Source organism: Scomber scombrus, chromosome 19 (assembly GCF_963691925.1).
Source record: "Scomber scombrus chromosome 19, fScoSco1.1, whole genome shotgun sequence".
Taxonomy (NCBI): Eukaryota; Metazoa; Chordata; class Actinopteri; order Scombriformes; family Scombridae; genus Scomber; species Scomber scombrus.
The window spans coordinates 8784628-8805752 of NC_084988.1; the positions used below are offsets into that span (position 1 = coordinate 8784628).

General features: G+C 39.0%; 1 protein-coding gene across 1 annotated transcript in view; it reads right to left on the bottom strand.

The window, feature by feature from the left end:
• Positions 1 to 21125, bottom strand: part of fndc3ba (fibronectin type III domain containing 3Ba) — a 97354-nt gene that overhangs the window by 10584 nt on the left and 65645 nt on the right. Inside the window, exons 8-24 of the mRNA XM_062439737.1 lie at positions 20435 to 20493; positions 17053 to 17204; positions 16876 to 16935; positions 16573 to 16711; positions 15997 to 16050; positions 15510 to 15634; positions 14359 to 14533; positions 13344 to 13430; positions 11916 to 12051; positions 10878 to 10949; positions 9242 to 9360; positions 8914 to 9019; positions 8057 to 8229; positions 7245 to 7358; positions 6623 to 6772; positions 4680 to 4960; positions 698 to 922 (exon numbers count right to left, since the gene is read on the bottom strand). Of these exons, the coding sequence (XP_062295721.1) occupies positions 698 to 922; positions 4680 to 4960; positions 6623 to 6772; positions 7245 to 7358; positions 8057 to 8229; positions 8914 to 9019; positions 9242 to 9360; positions 10878 to 10949; positions 11916 to 12051; positions 13344 to 13430; positions 14359 to 14533; positions 15510 to 15634; positions 15997 to 16050; positions 16573 to 16711; positions 16876 to 16935; positions 17053 to 17204; positions 20435 to 20493 (2227 nt within the window). The remainder of the gene's footprint in view (positions 1 to 697; positions 923 to 4679; positions 4961 to 6622; positions 6773 to 7244; positions 7359 to 8056; positions 8230 to 8913; positions 9020 to 9241; positions 9361 to 10877; positions 10950 to 11915; positions 12052 to 13343; positions 13431 to 14358; positions 14534 to 15509; positions 15635 to 15996; positions 16051 to 16572; positions 16712 to 16875; positions 16936 to 17052; positions 17205 to 20434; positions 20494 to 21125) is intronic.

The following is a 21125-nucleotide window of genomic DNA, read 5'->3' on the forward strand; positions in this document are numbered from 1 at the left end:
CACACACACACGGAAGCACACAGATCTACACACATTCTTCTAACTACGCATGAATGCCTCTCTCAAGCTGCTCGTGTTCTGTCCCTCTTGTGTTTGAGTGTGTCTGTGGTTTGTATGCAGTATTGACCTTCTGGGTCTTGATTTGCAATACTGACCACCTGCAGGATGAGAAGTCTAAGAAAAGTGATGCGTCTTGAGGCCTAGAGGTTGAGAGACACCTCCTGAGGGGAACATCACAGTTTTTCAATCACATTATAGCTGAGGTTCTATATATAAAATACCCATCAATTTTGACTTTACAGAAGTCCATAAAGAACAACATTCATGTTAAAGAAATAGTTTGTATGGTGCATTTGTAGTGGTTCTTTTCACCTGCATACAGTGTGTTTCTACAAAGCAAGATTAACCGAGATCAGGGTTTGGAAGTGGCAACTTCTGTTGATAGTAAACAATGTAAGTTGTTTCAATTAAATAAACAATGTAAAACAATAAGTAATATACAATTATTATTTGTACATTTTATATATTGTTGTTTCTTTTAATTAATGGTCCCCAGAGAGAGAATTAAAAACAACATGAGTTATTTTAAGTCTTTGTTTTAGACATATGAAGAGGTTCATCTAATATGATATATAAGAGTGGCAAAATGCTAAGCAATCACGTAAGAAGGGTATAGAATGGTATGTATTTACGCCACCTGTGGTTTTTGTCCTCCATTTGTAGTGTGTAGACCATGTCGTCGGCGAGCAGGGCACGCGTATGTGTGTTGCTGGCATTTTCACCCCACTTCAGCTTCAGACTTTGAGGGCCGGCCGCCGAACATTCGAGAGGGGGCGGGGCTGGAGGCAGGGGGCGTGTCCTCACCAGCAGAGGTGGACTCGAGGGGCTGGAGCCAATGGCATTCACGGCCTGGATCTGTACACTGCAAGCCATAAAGGAAGAGAGAACGTGTTTGTTTAGGTCCTTATATGTCTATGAGATTGTTACAATTGGGAAAATGTAAGCTCTGCCTTTGATGATCCCAAGTTTTTGGAAACCATATCATGGCGTAAACACAACACACAGTTCACTCTCATTTTAGGGAGAATAAGTGAGAAGAGTTTGAGTAATATGTGCAGAAGACTACTGCATAATGTATATGTTACCTTGTGTGTTCTCAGTCTTTTTGCAGACCTATTGGTATAATGGTGGGGTAATTTTCTGTGAAGAGGCTAATCTGGTTCAGCTTTGACTTTTGATGTTGCTGTAAACCCATCTCCCATTACAATTCAATGTACTATTTAGAATGAGACTTCAATACTTTTTTCATAAAACAGCATATTTAGAGCATCGTGGTTACTGTGTATGCCACATAAGCGCAATATCCATAGTTCAGTTCAAACCAATGACCTCTGTCGCATGATGACATACCCATCTCTCTCTCCTTGTTTCCTGTCTGCCACGTCACAATCCACTATCCAATTAAGGTAAAAATGGCCAGGATTTTTTATTTTTTAAATAGAGTAAAAAAAAAAAAAAAACACACAGCACAGTGTTCTGCACACACACCAAGACACGGCTATCTACTGCTAATTAAAAAGGACCGTCAGAAATGGATTTGTGTTTTTCAAACTCCCCTGCTGCCTTTCTTCTAAGAATTCCCCTCCCTTTCTCCCCCTCTTTCTGCCATGTCTGATCAGCTGGTTAGCATCCACATCAGAGGTCCTTGGCAAGATTTCTGACATTTAATCGCTGATACTCTGTAACTGTAACCTTTCATTATAATTCACGTGGCTGAGTGAAGATGGAAGAAAAAGGGCAACATTGACCCATCCACTGGGTAATTAAGCATTTAGCTAAAAGATGATGAGAAGAAAGAAGACAAAGAATATAAAGAAACTTGATGATAAGGGATTACATTTGGCTGTTTTGGGATTTACATATGGAATGACATTTGTCTTTCAAAGCTTATTGTTTCATCTTGAAATGAAGAAAAAATATAAAACATTTTCTAAACAAAAGGTGGCATTTCAGTGGTCTCTGCACAGCCAAAAGGCATGAGGTAACCATGACTCCAGCTGAGCAAACCACTGAACCCCCTACCTGGCCACTTGTGCTCAGCTTAGTAACTGCTTGCCAAATGATTGAAGATATAATCAGTTTTTAAAATTATAAACAAGGTGCATAATTGTAGCAGTGATTTTCTTGTCAGTTTTAGAGTGCACTTTTCAGCACTGCAGCTTTATTAAATCTTTATTCTGTAATGTGTGCCAATGTACAATTATCCTCTAAATGTGTCTCTCCAGACTAAAATACCTTTTAATATTATAAATGAACCGGGACAGTATTAAGCAAAGATGCAAAAGATTGCTGAAAAACCTTGTGTCTGGAAAAAGACAGACAAAGAAAGATCTGATTCCAACTAAAGCTGAAGACATTCTGCATGATGTTTGGAGACCCACAAGTCATGAATATTTCAATGACAACAGGTAATGTAATTAAAAATACATGAAATCTAAAAAACAAATCACTATTATTACTTTTTTTTAAACTATTTTTCTCTTAAACAAACCAGTTAATCCCCAGCATGGACTGGGGAGAAGGCAAAGGAGAGGAAAAACACCTCTAGTATAAACATAAGGTCTCAACAATAATCTCACAACATTTTAAACCTGCACACACAGCCCCCACTCCTCACAGAGCAAACAACATTTACTGCGGTCCATCACAAAGCCATACACACAAATAAGGTATGAATAATATTATTTTAAGTACCCAACCGCTGTAAATAACAAGCAGATTTACCGTCATTGGCAGTGGCACACACAAAAGAACCTACAAGCAGACACACACACACACACACACACACACACACACACACACACACACACGTGCACAGTGTTCTGCTTGGCAGCCTATGTGCAAGAGAGCGGAGTGACATCGGGACAAAAACAACCTCAGAATGAAAACAATGATGTGTGATCACTCTGCCTCTTCACACATCCCCCTGGCTTGGACGTCCTCTTTCCCACCCCCAATTCAAAGAACTCACTATACATGCACACGCACATGGACACACACACACACACACACACACACACACACACACACACACACACACACACACACACACACACACACACACACACACACACACACACACACACACACACACACACACACACACACACACACACACACACACACAATTACAGAAACACTTACAGAGACATAACAACAGTAGCTGGTGATTCATATTACTGAGCAGTTGTTTACTGCTGCGTGAGCATAGGGGGTCTTAAATGGCTGTGCATGAAAACATCACACAGGTTATCCCAAGCTATTATATACTACTACCACTACCTGTGTATTTGTAATGTAAGATTCGTATCCATGTATAATACAATGTTTTGGATCAAAATGCTCTGTATAATATGGTACGATACTTTTTACCCATAATTTCAACAGAAATTCTTAAAACAAGCAGAACAGTTTTGCAATAATAATTGATCATTTTTTTCAGTAATCAATCAACTCTTAGCTACCTGCTGTGGTCCCTTGTTTTAAGTGTTTTGTACATTAGGACCACTCCACATTAAATTCGAGTTAAACATTTTGAAATCTGTTAATGCAAAGCCCTAACAGCAGGGAAAAAGACATCAGTTTCAATGACATAATATAATTGAACCCTGATGATGTCATCAGAGATGATCCTATCCTATTAGAAAGCCTGCATTATAGTACATTATGGACATTTAGCAAATTGGTTCTAGAGATGCTTTTCATTGCATTATGGGAAATGAAGTATCTAGTGTTTATGGAACTTGACCATTGACTACTTATAAAGATGGACCTCATGACAGCTCCTCAAAAGTGAAGCTAAAATATCTCAATCGCCCCCTTGTGGCTAGCTACAAAATAGGTTATAATTCAGGCCCCCTCCATTTCAGCGGATGGCACAATAGCCAAACTAAAATATCAAAGTTCACGTCAAATGAATTTTTCCCAAAGATGGTTTATGCCATTTAAAGTATCATACTAATGTTTCTCCAAATGCTAATTTTCTTATAAGTTTGTTTTTTGTTAGATATTTAACGAAGACTGCTCTCAAACCTCCGTCAGGCAGCGGGGCGGATGAGAGAATGTCCCCAACTCACCCTACACTACAGTTCCCCCTCGCGCTATAGAGCATTTCAGTGTCTTTGTTTGCATTTTAAGGCCTGCAACTTTACTGACAACTCAAAATTAATGTTAATGTTTCCATGTGTCTGCTAGAGGTGTAAAAAGTCAACTGTTTGCTAACACGTTCACTATTTCAAATGTATAAAGTGATAATACATCAGTGTTGGGTTTACAGTTTGTTATCGTTGACCCCAAGTAGCCAAAGTATCAGTTAATGAAGGTTTATTAATCCAGTGTTTCATGTTGATTTAAGTTAAAGTATTGACTGGAATTATGTTTCAGTTGGTCTGACATCTGGTGTTAATGGACGCTGGCCCACCAATCAAAATATTAAAGTCTGTGGTAATATATTTGGGTTTTATTGCTACCTCGTTCACATAGAGTGACACAGTGGTTAATCAAAATGCCAACCCCAAGATTTGGGGATCATCATCAAACATAAATCACACTTTGTAGGAAAACATCAATTTTATATGCTCCTCACATCAGCTCTGCTGCTTTTTAATTTATGTCAGTACCTGTATTCGCTGTCTGGCTGCAGGCCTGAGACAAGGTGACTTGTCCCTGATTCCACAGTGATGGTCTGGTCATCCAAGGTGATGACGTAACAGGTGATTTCCGCCCCATTGCTGTTTGGCTCCTCCCACTTCAGGAAGAGACAGGTAGACGGGGAGTGACCTGACTCTGATGAGACCGGGAGGTCCAGGAGGTTGAAGGAGGAGACCGGGTCAGGATTTGTTGCCGGGGTTCGGAAACTCACTTGCTCGCTGTAAGGACCAGCACCTGCCTGATTCACTGCCTGAGAAGGACACAAAAACACAGAGAAGGTGAAGGAATGAAGGCATTTGAGGAGACACAAGAGGAGAGGAGAGGAATGATAAGAAGCGCAGAGACAAACACCAAGACAGATAGATAGAAAAGAGATGGAGGCAAAAGTGAAATGAATTGGTAGGAGCTAGGGTAACAGACTAAGAGCAAGAGAAAGTCAAATAGAGTAGGAAATAAGACATCGGGAATGGAATAAAAGATGAAAACAAGCAGTGGGAGATGAATTCAAATGAGTAAGTATAATTTGTGAGAGGACATTAGTTTATTATCATGCTGTGTAAAAACACATTTGTATTCACCTCAAGTATCCTCTATTAAACACCATTCAATTGTTTGTGATTTGTAGTATCCTACTTAAGTGCCTCACACAAACTCAGTGAGGCGGAACCTCAATCAAAATATCAAACAAACACCTGCTACATTTTAAAAGCTTGAATTTTTTTTTTTTTAAGCAATTGTTTAAATTGTTTAATGTGCACTTTGTAGCGACTTAATGAACCAGACAAGATAAAGCAGCAATACTTACAAAAACATGAGGAGTGCTTACTTTTTATTTGAAAATTTGCCTTATCCACTTTCCGGACAATCCAGCAACATTAACGTGAGTGCACAACAAGGAGCAGAGGGCAGGATTTGCAGACTACAGTGCACACTTACAGAAAAGTCTTAAGTTTGCTTTAAAGAAAAATACAGGATCTCTAGACTTGATGCTTTATCTTGGTAGTAAACTATCAACATACTTTGAGGGTCTGAAAATTATACTCCAGTAATATTTCTGATTTATATTCGGCCATCAAATATATTTTGGCAAGACTTGAAAACATAAAGAAATGTGAGGAACTTGTGATTTATACTATCCTGTGTTACTGTCTGGCTATATAAAGTGCTCTCATAAAACAAGTGTATGTCAAGCTGTGCAGATTTAAAACACTGCTACAGTAGATGAACCAGTACAATTTCATTTTCAGGTGAGGGACATATGGAGTCACAGAGAGTTCAACCAAGGCGAAGCATCTTGTGTGATCATTTCTTGTGGTTCTCTTATGAGGGACATTTGTCCTGTGACTACACGTGGACTAAGATGTGCATGCTATGACACACATAAACACAAAAAGACAAATGATGTGCACACACTCAAGCATTGATTAGGATATTAGGATGACCTTGTGCTTCTCTCCAAACTTTATAAATGAGCCCATAAAGAGGAAAGCTATAAAACAGGCTTTTATTGGATTCATAGCTTCAGAGTGTACATCAGAAAAGAGAACGAGAGAAGGGGACAGAGAGATAGATAACTTATTTATGCACCAGATTAATAGCCAGAGCACAAAAGTAAGTTGTGTGTGTAATTTTCACTGCTCTCTGTGTGTTTGTTCTTGCTCATGATGCTATGATTGGCTGCAATTTGTATGTGCATGGTGCATGTGTCGTGCCATTCTTTATACCTCTTTTCTACCTTTGTGTTTCTGCACATCTGTGTTCAGGTATTTTTTATGTGACTTTTTCTTTCTTGCAGCATGTGTGTGTTGGCATGATTAAGTGTTCATGATGTCCATGTCCATGACCAGATTTGAATGTTTGCATTTTCTTGTCAATGTGCCTGTGTGCTCAGTGTAGTGCAGGTGTGTGTTACCTGTAGCCTGCAGCAGTAATCTGTGGCAGGCGTCAGGTCTGACAGTTCACACTGTGTAGCGGATCCACAGTAGATGAGCTCCATAGGTTCATCTTCCCTCGCCCACTCCAAACGATACTCAGAGATGTCTGTACCTGAACCCTCAGGACTCTGCAGCACACAGAAATATACACTCAACTGAGAGAAATCAATGGGAACATGGAGGTAAAAACAAATCCTGCCATGAATGGATTCCAAATTCAATAAAACCTGACGGACGGTCTTTCAAATACAAACTATAAAAAGGAGCATGCTATGTTAAAGCAGGCCAACTGGACATAAGGGATAGACTAAAAGGTGCTGTATACAAATGATGATACAACACCAGAGGCTTCATATTATTTTCAATACATCATCCAGGCGAGCTAGATTGCTATGAACAACCCAGTCTCCTTGATCTACTTGTCAACAACAGCTCAAGCAAACAAATTGAAAATGGCAGTTTTGTACATCACTAGAAACATAGAAAAGGAGATGTTCAACTTCTTTTGACAGCTCTGAAGAGGACTTGAAGAAATATGGTCTCTCTGTCTCTTGTCCGCTTTGCTTATAGAAACTGTTTTTGCATCTGTGTGTTTCTCACCTCCCAGTTAAGTGTTACGCAGGTGTTATTGGTAAGAGTTATGAGTGGTGCCCCGCATTGGCCAGGAGGACCTGCTGCAGTCGTAACCTCTGTTGGCTCTGAGTACACTCCGAACTATAAGAAACAAAGAGACAAAACACACACACACACACACACACACACACACACACAATGAGAGGTGTGTTTAACCTAAAAAAAAGGTTGCTGTGCCTTTATATGCGTATAAGGGCTGTTTTTTTGTGTCATCTACACACGTGCACTTTTCGTTGTGTTTTTAAGTGTCTGTGTGTGTGCTTTGTTTGTACCTGCTTTTGATTTTTAAGTCTAAGTGCTAGTTCTCTCTTGAGTGTCTGGATGATCAAACCAATCAGATGTTAGCTTCAGTCTGGAACATTTCTGTGTCCAAACATAGCCATTATTAGTCTGTCTGGGACACTCTGACCTAACAGCCCCTCTGTTTCTGTGTCTGCAGCTATGATAAAAAACATTTAGTGTTTTTATTCATATTTTGGTCCAATTAAAAGGTTCAAGGGTTTATGCACAGTAGATTTCATGGTCATGAGAGCCATTTAACAGAGAATTTTATGCTAGTCAAGCAGAAAAAAAGAATTATTTTTATAGATTTTGTAAGGCTGACTCGTTGAAGGGCATGATTCATGATGTAAGGGTTTCATCTGAGAAGTGATTTTTCCCCCCCAGAGAACATAAAATTTACTGATTTCTTTCGTGTTGCCTGGTGAATTACCAGTTGGTAAGTTTTCTTTTTTTTAAATTGTGTTGCCGATCACATCCTTGCCAAGTGTTTTTCTCACCCCAGCCTCGTTGGCAGCCCGCAGCTGGAAGCTGTACGTTGCACCGGGTAACAGACTGCCAACAGTGCATTGCAGCTCCGACCCATGATACACCTCTGCTGGCTTGGTGTCCCCCTCGCTCATCTCCAGACTGAACACACACTCCTCACACACTCCCTCAGAGACAGGGGAGTCTGTGGAGACAAAGAAAGAGGCACCATTTAAAATCAAGCTGTGATCCAGTGACATGTATTGAAAATGATCTGTGATGTAAAGACACATCAAATATAAAGATGAGATGTGTATGTTTTATACATAGACTTTTGGAGGTTTCAGATGACTATATAAATGATTTCAGCTCAGTTCATCAGGTACATATCTCTTTCATTTGGAAGGCATTCTTTCTTCCACCAGCTGCTTCACTTTGGTTGCAGTGTGTTTAAAGTAATAAATGAAGGAGACACTAGGGAAAACCCCCCAATACATTATGTGTGACCTTCAGCTCGAGCCAGTAATTGTAGCAGTGCTGCCTGAATGTAAACTGATTAGGGCTATGGCCAGCTGTATTAAACTGGTTAAAACAAGAACTTCATCATCGTTCTAGGCTGGGAAACTATGCCTGCCAACAGATAACAGTACTATTCTGCAATAATGGGTGGATATTAGGAGAGTTAAGCCAGGCTGAGGCTAGGTTAGGCATTTAATGGGCTAAATTAGAGCTCAATCAGGTTGAAACATGGTTGACTACGGTTACATTAGTGTTGGCCAGGGAAACATATTAAGCAGCCAGAGGGTGATTTAGCCACCTTACATTAACAAAAAATCTAATATAGTAGTGAATAAAACTCAACACAGTGTACGTGTATGTCTGCACTCACCCCATTCTAACTGCACTTCCTTGTGTTTGGCTTTACCCACGATCCTTGGTTGCTGGCAGGGCCCTGGCGGGACACTTAATGTACGGACCGGAACACTAACAGTGCACTAACAGGAACAGAGATAAAAGCAAGAAATCAAAACAAATGATATCTGGTAGAAATGTTAATTATGATACATTGGTGATTATGTGTGTGTAGACTGTACATTTTCCCACAGTTTTCCACATGAGCAACACTAATGTGTCACTGTTGCCCCCCTCCTTACTCAAGAACTGTTTGTTCAAAATGTTGCAGTTTTTGTGTGTGTATGTGTGTTTGTATGTCTTACCTGGCTGTGTCCTCCCGTGGTGATGCTACACACACGTAGGCGGTAGATGGTCCCAGGTGTCAGGCGCTCACAAACACATTCTGTTGCTGGACCACTGTACGCTACCTCCCACTGGCTCGCTACACACACACACACACACACACACACACACACACACACACACACACACACACACACACACACACACACACACACACACACACACACACACACACACACACACACACACACACACACACACACACACACACACACACACACACACACACACACACACACACACACACACACACACACACACACACACACACACACAAAAAGCCCAAAACACAATTACACAACTGATCATATACACCGGCCAACAAATCAGCATAAGCGCACACACAATCTCCAGCTATTTTGTTTGTATTTTGCAGTCGACCAAATGATTTCCCTTGAAACAGAATACCATTGACCTAAATAATACATTTACAATGCTGTTTTTGTTCTATCAATGGATTATGTAGGACTGTGAAATCCATTATTCCACCTATGAAGCAGCACTCATGTTATGCAAATGTAGGTCCTGTTCACAGAAAGGAAACAATTGCATCAGAAGAGGCATGTATTTTGATTATGTAATGGAATTTTAATGTAACTTACGTATGGTAACTTACTGGTAAAACATAAAGTGAAGTTCAAGTAAACTTCCTAATGCTACACATCAAAGAAACTCTGTAGAATGGAACTTATTTTGCTTAAGTTAACCCAAACATCTGTTTCAGAGCAGTAAAACTCTCAGAAACCACACTTGTACTATGATGAATCACAGCTAAATCAATTAGATGATTCAATACAGCGCCTGATAGTACAGGTTGACAGAGGTGAGAAGGTTAAAATAGCAGTGACAAAATTAAGTCTCTGCTGCACCCAAAATACAATGTCTTTCTTCAGCATCAGCTAATGAAAACAAAACGGAAGGAAGTAAAATTACATTCCTTCATACTTCCCAAAAAGCGCAGAGCCAAGAAACAAATTAATCAATTACATCAGTTTGGTCTAATTAAATCAATTTCGCAAAACTTGAACTTTAAGATGCGTTGTTAATCTAAATGTCTTCTTTATTTCTACTGACATTGCTGTCAACTTTATTTTTCCAAGTTGATGTTAGCGGTTAGAGTACCAACCATGACAAAAACCCTTTCATGAACAATGACTAAAGAAGAACATGAACTTTTTCTATTCTATTCCTCTGCTCTTTGATATTCAACACTAGTCTCCACTAAACAACAAACTCCTTTGTGTTTGATGTTATTGAATGAGTACAGACTCAATGAAATTACACCTCTTATCATTTCCCTTCTATATGGACTGAAAGGAAGAAGAGAACATTTGGTTTCCTGGGTTGCAGATCGTAGGGAATCCAAACAACACTATCTTTTGAATTGAGGCTAACAAGGACTGAATTGTGGCTGATATTCTTCTCGGTAGAGTAAGTGAGGGAAATGGATGCATAGACAGAATGAGCGCAGGGGGAGAAAGGACGGACAGTACATTTTGAGCTTCATTTTATAAGATGACAGACCTTGAACAAGCATTCAACTGAGATGAAAATGTGGCATAGACAGGTAGAAAGATAGATACATATAAGTCGTACCTTCAGAGCATCCCTCTGAGATCTCTAGCAGATATGTAAGAGCCTCTGAGCCTCCATTATCCTGTGGAGGATCTGTTGGAAGGATTAATGGACTGATTTTACTTTGGGTAAACATCACACATATGATTATTAGCTGCAGAAGAACTCAGAAGTATAAATGTAATTATCCATATGTAATCCAAAGTATCCATATGTAATGTATCCATATTGTTATTGTGTCAAGAAAATATGTCAAATGAATGATTTTATATTATGCATCTGTATGTTATCAGAAACTTGTCATTTGGCCTGCCAGGGAATCTAGTAGACTGTTTGTTTTTGAGCAGAAATGGTAATTTCCCAAAAGCACCAGTATAAGCATGCTGCCAAATCATTCATTAGCACCCTTGGGACTGGCTGGCAACGGCCAAAAAAAAGAAGAAAGAGCACCCAGTAGTTACACATGAGGGATTACAGTGTATCTCTTTAAAATGGTCAAGTTGAAGCTAACGTGTTTATGGCTATCAGAATCTGGTCAATGATCGGAATGCTGACTGAGAGACATACAATAAAATCTGTGTCATGTTTACAACATTTGAGAAAGAACAGACTGTTCTAACTCCTGCAGTATGAACGCAGAACAGATGGATGATGGCAGACATGATGGCTTTTTATGGCAGCTACCTGTGCTGCTACCTCAACATGATACACTCTGATACTAAAGTGTTTTCATTTCCTGTTTGTTTGTATATCTCCTAGCAGGTTACAAAATTGTTGTAATTTGGTGAATAAGGCTCAGTGAGGTTCAGGTGTTGAGCTTATTCTGAAAATTATTAAGAGGTTTCTTAACCTTGTGAGACAGTGCATATTAAAACATCAAAAAATGGCAAGGTTTGACTGATGGACCAAATATAGTGCATAATTAATTTTTTTTTCACTTTTGGTTGTACAATTCCCTTTGGATGTGCACATTTCCACTTATATCTTGTGTGTTTATAAAGTATTATCAAGTGTGTGTGTATATTACATTGTATATTACATGCATTTGTGTCTAGTTACCCCATGTGACGGTAAATCCGTAGGGCGTTGATGCGGTGACACAAGGTGTAGATGGAGGGCCTGGTTTGTCTGGATTGGTGGTGCACACCAACACTTCACTGGGATTGCTCTTCCCCTCCATGTTCGATGCAATCAGCTGGATAGGGAGGGAAATGGACAGAATGTGGGATTAATGGAATGGAGTGTAAGATGAAGGAAAGAAGGTGGAAAGAGAGACGGGGATGAAACAGGAGAGGAGGACAGTGACAGAAGATGAGGATACAGAGAAAGGATGGTAAAAGGGAGAGGAATGGTGGATAGAACGGAGTGTGATAAGATGAGAGGAGGGAACGTACAGAGAAATCTATCAAGTAGTAAAGAAACACTACTGATTAATAGAACCCATTACTCTCTGCTCTTTCACCTGTGATGTTCATGGCTTTTCTGCCTTGACTTCTTTTCAGTTTATTCCCTCCATTACCCCATCATACGGACAATCAATTTAATTTGTCCGCAGATGTTCATGCCAAAGGAACATCGCAAAAAGCACAGAAGTGTCTCTTTGGACATGTACACATGTGTTGTAAGAGTATATGTAAGGTGTTGTTTGTGATGATTGCACCATAATAAACTGTTGATAACAGACCCACACATATACACATGCACATTTACACTTACAAAAGAGCTCCTCTCGGTACATTTTGTTTTTCAATGTCCTCACATTACGTATAAACAGCTATCACAGCTTTTAGTAGAGTTGTCCGGTGTTTTCGTCCTGCTAAATGGCTGGTTAATTGCCTTTTTTCACTGTTAGTTCAATTTCAGCCAATTCTATGGTGGTAAAATGGCATACTGCTCTCTAGATTGATGGATGTTGTATTACTGCTGAAATAAATGTTGATATATGTGTAAACAGGTTTTTTTGGTTCAATTTAACAGAGAGGGAACTTCACAGACTTGAAATTGAAGGAGAAAATAAACAAAACAGACAGACGAGTAAAAAAATGTTGTCAATATTCTCAAACAAAGCTAACTTTAAGTCAAACAATGCAGAGAGGTAGGTCTTCTAAATGCTTAGTGGGGTCTTATACAATTTTTTTAATAAATCATCATCTTAAAATGCTAATTATGTCAATCTCTTTCTATAATTCTGACAAACATGTAGCTTCAAAACACACTCAAACATGCATACAGTCTCATACATCTTTAAAGGAATAGTTTGACATTATGGTAATTACACTTATTTGCTTTCTTACGGAGAGTAAGATGAGAAGACTGATACTACTCTCGTTAGCTTAATGTACATCAATCTTCTCATCTAGCTAACTCTAAAAGGAAAAGGAAAACAAAAGCTTGAGAAAACATAGCAATATAAAGACCACTTATCTTATTAGAGGAACACCTATGTGGTTAAACAAACACAAAACAGCGTTCACATCCATCACTTACCCTGAATTTATACTGTGTACTCCTCTTCAGGCCTTGTACAGTACAGGTCAAGTTTTCTCCAGTGTACTTTGGATGAAAGTCGGTTCCCTGTGAGAGATATGCTGTCAGTATTCCGTGTCTATGTTTTTCTTTCAGCATGTACTGTCATCATTGTACATGTTTGAGCATATGGATGCAATAAATGCTGACTTTTGTGTAGTATTTGTGTGTGTGTGGGAGTGAAAAAGTGTGTGGGAGCATCTGGTGCATTTCCCTTTTTATATACTGCATATACTCAATCATTAGCATATGGTGTGTGTTTCTGTACCATGGGATTTACTGCTCTGTGTGTCTATTTTTCAAAACTATTTTGCAGTGCATTATGCAATTCATTTTTAATATTTGCTCATAATGTTTTTTGTTGTTGTTGTTTTTTTTTAATAAAATGTTTCCTGGTGGAGTATTTTCATTTTAATTTTTCTCTTCTTGTGGGATACTAGTAGAGATACAGCTATTAGTTTTTTATGTCCTCCAATATGTGTTTATATGATTTTTGAAGATATACAGTATATTCAGCATTCTACATATATTTGATCCTTGTTCTTCATTCAAGTTTAATATATAACCGTCAATGCAACATTGTTTTATATAAGTTAGGTTAATTCTTAAACTGTAAAATATCATACCTCCATTATATATCTCCATTATAAGTGTTGAGGGATGGAATGAGGGATCATCACAAAAAAATGTGTGTATATGTATATATTTTGTATATATAAAATTATCGGCCGATATGTTGATATATATCAGAGTTTTTTTCTTTACTTCCTAGTATCGGTATCTGCCCCAAAAATCAAGTATCCGTGGGGCTCTAGATACTAGAGAATGACAGCAGCAGAGTATAACATAATAAAGCTGTGATATAATCCATGCACATGTAAATAACAAAAAAACTATACCAATTTTTTATATTTACTATAATGGATTACAGTACTCTTCTACTATGAGTGCAGATTTGTGAGTTTGCAGTACTCACGCTGTTGTCCTCCTGGATCTCAAGTGTGTATTTGAGCTGCTCCTCGCTTGGACTGCCCTCAGGACGTCCCCACTCCAGAGTCACCCAGGACACCCCTGCCCTGACCAGCCGCGGTGCCAGAGGGAGAGCAGGCAGGGTGCCCATGGTGTAAAACACCACCTCTGTGCTGAAGCCACTGCACCAAACACATTTCCATTACGTTCACATTGTTATGTTTTTATTCAAAAAAATGTAATGGCTTGTTGGATCATTACTTTTGAAGGATGAGGGAGAGCAGTGCAAGGGGGAAGGGAGGCTTTGCTATATGAATTACAAATTTAACAGAGATAGAGGAGAAATCGTGAAGGACATGGATGTCACTGTCCTTTCCTTATTCACGATATATATAGATATATATACACACACACATACAGACACACAAACGTCAGAAGTCAGAAGGAAAAGACAAGATGGGGGGCTTTTTAAATTTGCGATTTGCAGGAGAGAAATCATTTGAATACATAACACACAGCAGAGGTCTGAGAGGTTATAACACTTTTGCCTTGTAAGAAAAATGGGGGGTTGCACTAAAGCTTGCATGTGCAGAATATGTTTGGGCACATGTGTGTCCACGGCTTCAAAGGGAATCAAGCTTAAGGATGCATTAAGGCTGCTTTGAGCCTAGGCGGCGAGCTAATATCGCCTCCCTCGCTCTCGCTCCCCTCTATCACCTCTGTCACCCAAATGACTGCAGGCGAGATGGTCCCCACCATAATGATAAAAAGGGGACGAGTGGAAAGGGGAAATGGAGAGAAAAATAACAAAGAGGAAGAGCACTACTGTCACATGCAGAATAATAGCCACAGATAGGCTGGTGCATGTTTCTGTGTCTATCTTCATAGTGTTGTACGAATTTATATAGACTTTAACATGAAAATACATATGTTGTAGTTAAAATTTGCTATCATACATGCATGTCCATGGTTATTAAAAAGCTGTTTTGACATCTCACATCATATTAAGGGTGGTCATGTATTTTAATACATCTGTACTCCTACAAAATACAATCAAGGACCAAGAAAGAGCTATGCCTTCTGAATACATTAATAAATTTTTCACTTGTGTCTGTGTATATCATATGTTATTGTGTAATCAGTAACAAGCAACAGTACCTTGTGCCTATTTCGTTGTGTGCAGCCACTCTGAAGGTGTAGCCACAGGCGGGGAACAATCGTGTCAGCTTACAGTGTCTCAGGCTCCCAAAGTAACATTCTCTGAAAACACTGTTCTTCTTTCCCTGTGGAGGAGAAGAAGAGGAGAGGAAGATGGATGGAGAGAGAGAAGAGAAAAAAAAGGAATACAAGATGAGATCCGGGGGATGTGATTAATCCCAACAAAAGGTTAAAGGAAGGAGTAATACAGATGAAGCACAATTAGCATGACAGAGTGAAAAAGTATTAATGGAAGAAGGAGAAAAGGGACAGACATTGATTAGAAAGGCATAATTCAAAAGTATATTACATCTTTTCTGAGGAGTTGAATGTTAACACCTGTTTAATGACATCTGTGACAGTGCTTTTTTGAAATAAGGGCATTGATTAGGAAGGCATAATTCACAAGTGACAGATGATGGATAAAGAATGAGAGAGAGAGACTTACCTCATCCCACTCGAGCAGGTAGTTTGTGATTTTGGATCCATTTTCCAGTGGGGGCTGTGGTGGTGGAATGGCCCAAGTAGGAAAGACAAGAGACAAGAGAGAGGCGAAGAGATTAGCCAAGGATAAAACTGACACTGAGACAGACAAAATACCTGCTGTGCTTTTATTATTGGCCTCATATCCTGTCTGGTTGACTGATGCCACTCTTTATCAGTGACAGTGTGATTGGATGAATTACTTGTGCAGAAAAGGTCAGAGAGGATGGAGGGACGCACCCTGAAAAATGTGCCTGCATTAGGTGCTGTGGGGCTGATAAAGTCAAGCTACAAGATAAACCAGATGAAGCAAAACACACTGTTTACTTTCATCAAATGATAAAGGGGTTTTTGCCAGGTATATCAGTAAATTAACAAAGTTTGGAAGATACACTGGATTAGACATAAAAAATCCCATGTCTGGTTTTGACTCATGTTAGACATAAACATATTAAATCACTGTGATGTTTATTAAGGTGCTATATGAGCTGTCTTTGAAATGAAGAGGAGGTTCTGGATGTTAAGATGTCTGTGCCCGTACCTTCCACTGTACGGTGAGGGAACTCTTGTTGCGGTGGGAGAGTTTCGGGGGTAGTGGGATATCAGGGACGCTGTTGGGTGTTTTGAACGAGCTGGCCTCTGAACTCGAGCCTCGAACCGAGTTGTACATTGCAAGCACCCTGAAAACAAAGAAAAAGACACCAAACATTTAAGAACACAAAAGCTTCTTTGTAGGCAACATTCAGATGATTCTTAGTCTGAGAATACTTTGAAGACACTACATACATAAAATAAAATAACATCACCTAACACCCAAAAGGACAAGTTGGAAAAAAGTCCTTACCGTACGTAGTAATCTGTTACTGGCCTTAGGTCTTTCAGATGAAACTCCAGTTCTTCGCCACTGTAACACACACAAAAAAACCAAAACACAATTAATTGCAACAGTGTACTTAATAGTAGCGTATTTAAGGTGTATTTGCAGTTGATAATGTATTTGGTTGTGGATTGTATTTCATACCTGTATACAAGGCGGTACTTTCCGTCACGTCCCTTATCTGAGAGAGACACCTCGTAGGAGCAGGACACAGGCATCCCGTTACTCTGCCTGTTCACCAGGCCTGCCGGGGGGGCCCAGGACAATCGTGCAGCCCGCGCCTGCACATTGGACACCTGTAAGAAAAACACAATTATAATATTGTGTATATGTTATATACACACACACAACAAAACCAAACGTGACTGCTCTAGTGCACATTTTTTCACAGGACAATTCATTTAATATAGTTTTATTTGTAAATAATTCTATTCTATACAAGGCTGCGGTAGTTTCACCTGCATGAATAGGTAAAATCGCTCTATGAAGGTGTGTATTTGACTACAATTTTGAATATGGACGTGTATCACGGTAAAACAATGTATAATTTAAACTATTTCTCCATATTGGAGTCCACATTCATACTCTTCCCAGCTCATGCACATTCTTCCCAGAAACAACAAGAAATTCAAAAGAAGAAACACAAAAAAGAAGCCTGTGTGTTTGTGTGTGTGTGTGTGTTTGTGTGTTTGTGTGTGTGTGTGTGTGTTTATGCATATGTCTGCAAGTGTGTGCATGTTTATGGGAGTTTTAGTTGCAGCACATGGTGGGCGAGCCAATTTAGTGTGATTTAGCACAGTCTGCTGCCATTCCTGACTCCACATCCACTGAACAGGCGATGAATGTGCCTTGAGGGCACTTCTAACCACAACCATGCCTAGACAGTTTATGAGGAAGCGAGACAGACGGAAAGGAAAAGACAGAGAGACAGACATGTCATTTTATTGAGAATTTTGATCGTAAAGATTAACTTTTATGAGATCACATCACTGTGTCCACATGCCTTTATCTTTGATGTAATTTCTTCACAGATAACTCCACTTTCTTATACTCAGTCTATCAATCACTTGACTTAAACAGTACAGTATTTCCACTGTGACTTTGTGATTCTTCCATGGAAGATAAGACTTGATATATATGCAAACAAATAGAACATGGTCGACAATTTGGGAAAAGACAGAGAAAGGCATTGAGGACAAGACAAACGCATACAAAACAGAAAAGAAAATGGCACAAAGAACTAAGAAATGAAGAGAAAAAAAAGAACCGAGATGAAGAATGAAACCATTTAAAGGCCTGCGCTTCTCTTGACCTATGACCCTGAGAGACAGTCTGTCCATCATCTAATAATGATTAGGCTGGCTGTTACCACTGAAAGAGAGTCAGTGAGAATCTACTGTATATCCACCATCAGTCTATTCAGTGGATGAGAGACTTAATGACTGTCTAATTTGACCTTTCACTCCATCTCTTACATCCTCACATATCCATACAATGATTGAATTTATCCAATTGCAATGTGATTTAAATAGCATAGGAGTAAGGGCATACAACAGCATTATGACAGAAAAATATGTTTTACGGTTGAAAACTGGCTCAAAACCTAATCAGCCCCTGCTCCTGAGTTAATCTACTTGCTTTAATAGGGGCTGTCCAACACTAGTTAGCCCAGAGTGGTAGTGGACAAGAAAATCGCCGACAGTGTGTCTGCACTGGTGCTGTCTTGTCATTCCCTATTAACCCTAGATAATGGAGAAAACATTGAAAATAACATCTCCTTTGCTACATTTTGGACATTATTTCACTTATTCTCATAAACCTACAGCTACACTTTTAACACAGCATTTTTGTGGTGTTTTCAAAATCATACAATGTGCTATGAATTAAAAATAAAAAGAACCATTCCTTTGTCCCAGGATAAACTGATTTGATTTGCACGCAGAAAGTGCCCTGTATTTTATTGTGCATGCTGGCTGTTTTGTGGATATACAATACATTTACATTTAAACAGTAACTAATGTTCAAAAGGCAAACTCAAAAGCTTCTGAGGGACGTTTCCTGCTAATGTCAATGATGAGTCTATTTTTATTGTTTAATTGTTATTTTAATTCTCTTTCCTAAATGCAGAGTGCCATCCACAGCTGTTGGTGCGATTGTGTACCAATTAGTGAAGGACCAGTGGATATGGAGATGGCTTTTGAATATTGGAGTAAGCATCTTAAGCCATTAATCTATGAATGGTGGCATGAAATAGGATTGTTAATAACAGAGTTAACAACCTGGATAAACATCTTAATTGGTGTAATGCCTTACAGTAATTATTGGCAATAATCAAATCATTATGTGCATCTAAATATGGCAAGCGGTATTATGAACGTAAAGGTCGTTTGAGGGAGAATAATGTAGGTTTTAGATACATCTTCTTTAAAGCACAAAGAGTACTCAAGAGAAAGTTATTCCTTCTCTCTGTTAACTTCTCTCTTTTTTCAGCACTGCTTCTCATATTTCAATTCAGAAGTAGGCACACCTGATTGCCATGGGAGTAAACAATAGTACCAACGGAGCAATGTAATATTGTAAACACTTAAATTTTCTCGTCTGACTCTGAAACACCTGCTACTGTGTCTCAATGGTACACAACTGAATCCATCAAGTAGCACTTTTGCTGCTTTTTTCCCCCATATTCCAACTACTACCTCCTTTATAAATGCATTATGTTAAGGGAAAGTCAAAAGTGAGGGAACATCACATCTGCAGTTCATGACATGGAATTCCAATCACTGATAAAAGCAGATCTCAGAATAGTCCTCCTTCTTTCCCTTTACCCTTTCTTTTCAGTGCCAACTATAATAAACTTGCTTTAACAGTGTCGATGTGATTTGAGGGAATGACAGCAGATAAATATATATTTCAAATCAACTTCGGATTTCATGAAGGGCTAAAACTCTGAACTAACCTCTATTTTTTTTTTTTATCTCTGTCTTTCCCTCTCTGTCACCCTCTGTTTTTAAACTCAATTTTCTCTATCTCTCATCACTCCATTTGTTATGTCTATTTCAACTGCTGTTATAAACTCACCGATATCAAATGGTCCAATTGCACAGTCTGCTGACCAAACTGCTTTAACTGTGAGAGAGCAATTCCTCTCTACCAAACCCTGTTCGTATGTCCATTCATTCACATCCCCCTTGGCGAAGTAAAATAAAAAGCTCCTACAGTGATTTTTGGGTGAAAGAGACATAGTGGTAATGGATGAGCAGATGCTGCCCTCCTGTGGCCAAGGTGAGCAGAGCTTAAATGAACAGTTGCCCTCCCTACAATTAGCCCTGCATACACAAGTCACTTCAGTTTTGTTTTCAGTCTAAGCATCCGATTTTGATGTTAATCACAGAGAAAGGATAGAAATAAGGAAAAAACATCAAAATTCATGTGAAAGCTATGACTGCATCAGACAAAGAGGTGATTAATGAAAGTGGATATATCTGTATGTGTGTGTGCAGCTGTGGCAAGAGGTATGCATACCAACCTGTGGTTTGTCGATTGTAGACAGCATATCTTGAACACGCTTCCCCTCTGTATCATGATCTGAGGAGACAGAGACAGGGAGAAAAAGAGAGTCATTAATTAAAAAAATCACCAGCAGGAGCCTGTTTTTTTTTTGTAAAAATCAGGAAAGAAGAGAGACTGATACGTGACACATGAAGAGAGATCGTGAAGGCATTTGTGCCACATATTGTCTGATACATGCTGAGCAACAGTTCTCAATTTGATTCTGGCTTGTGGCTTTTTAATTTGAATAAAAAAAGAAAAGAAAAATTTGACGATCCCAAGTTTCAAAACAGATGCACAATAGAAATTTTGGCACCACTGCTGAGAATAGGAATGATTGACAAGGAGAAGGTTTTCAATTCCCACAACCCCTGTTATTGTGATATCTAGAGATCTACGGCTCATTATTGTTCAAGGTTAGCCAAGGTTTGTATCTAGATTGGGTAACTGCAGGGTCAGAGAGTCAAAAAAATACGTTTTGACTCCCTAATCACCACCCGATTTTATCTGTCCAAATAGTAATTCAAACATCTGGAGAGAGAAAAAAAAGAAATAGCCTAAAATAGAGTTAAAGCAGACCTAAATGTAAAAAAACGTGTTTTGTCTCATGGTGTGTGATGCAACAGTTGTTTTCTTCTGCAACCACCTATTTCATCTCATCAAGTAAT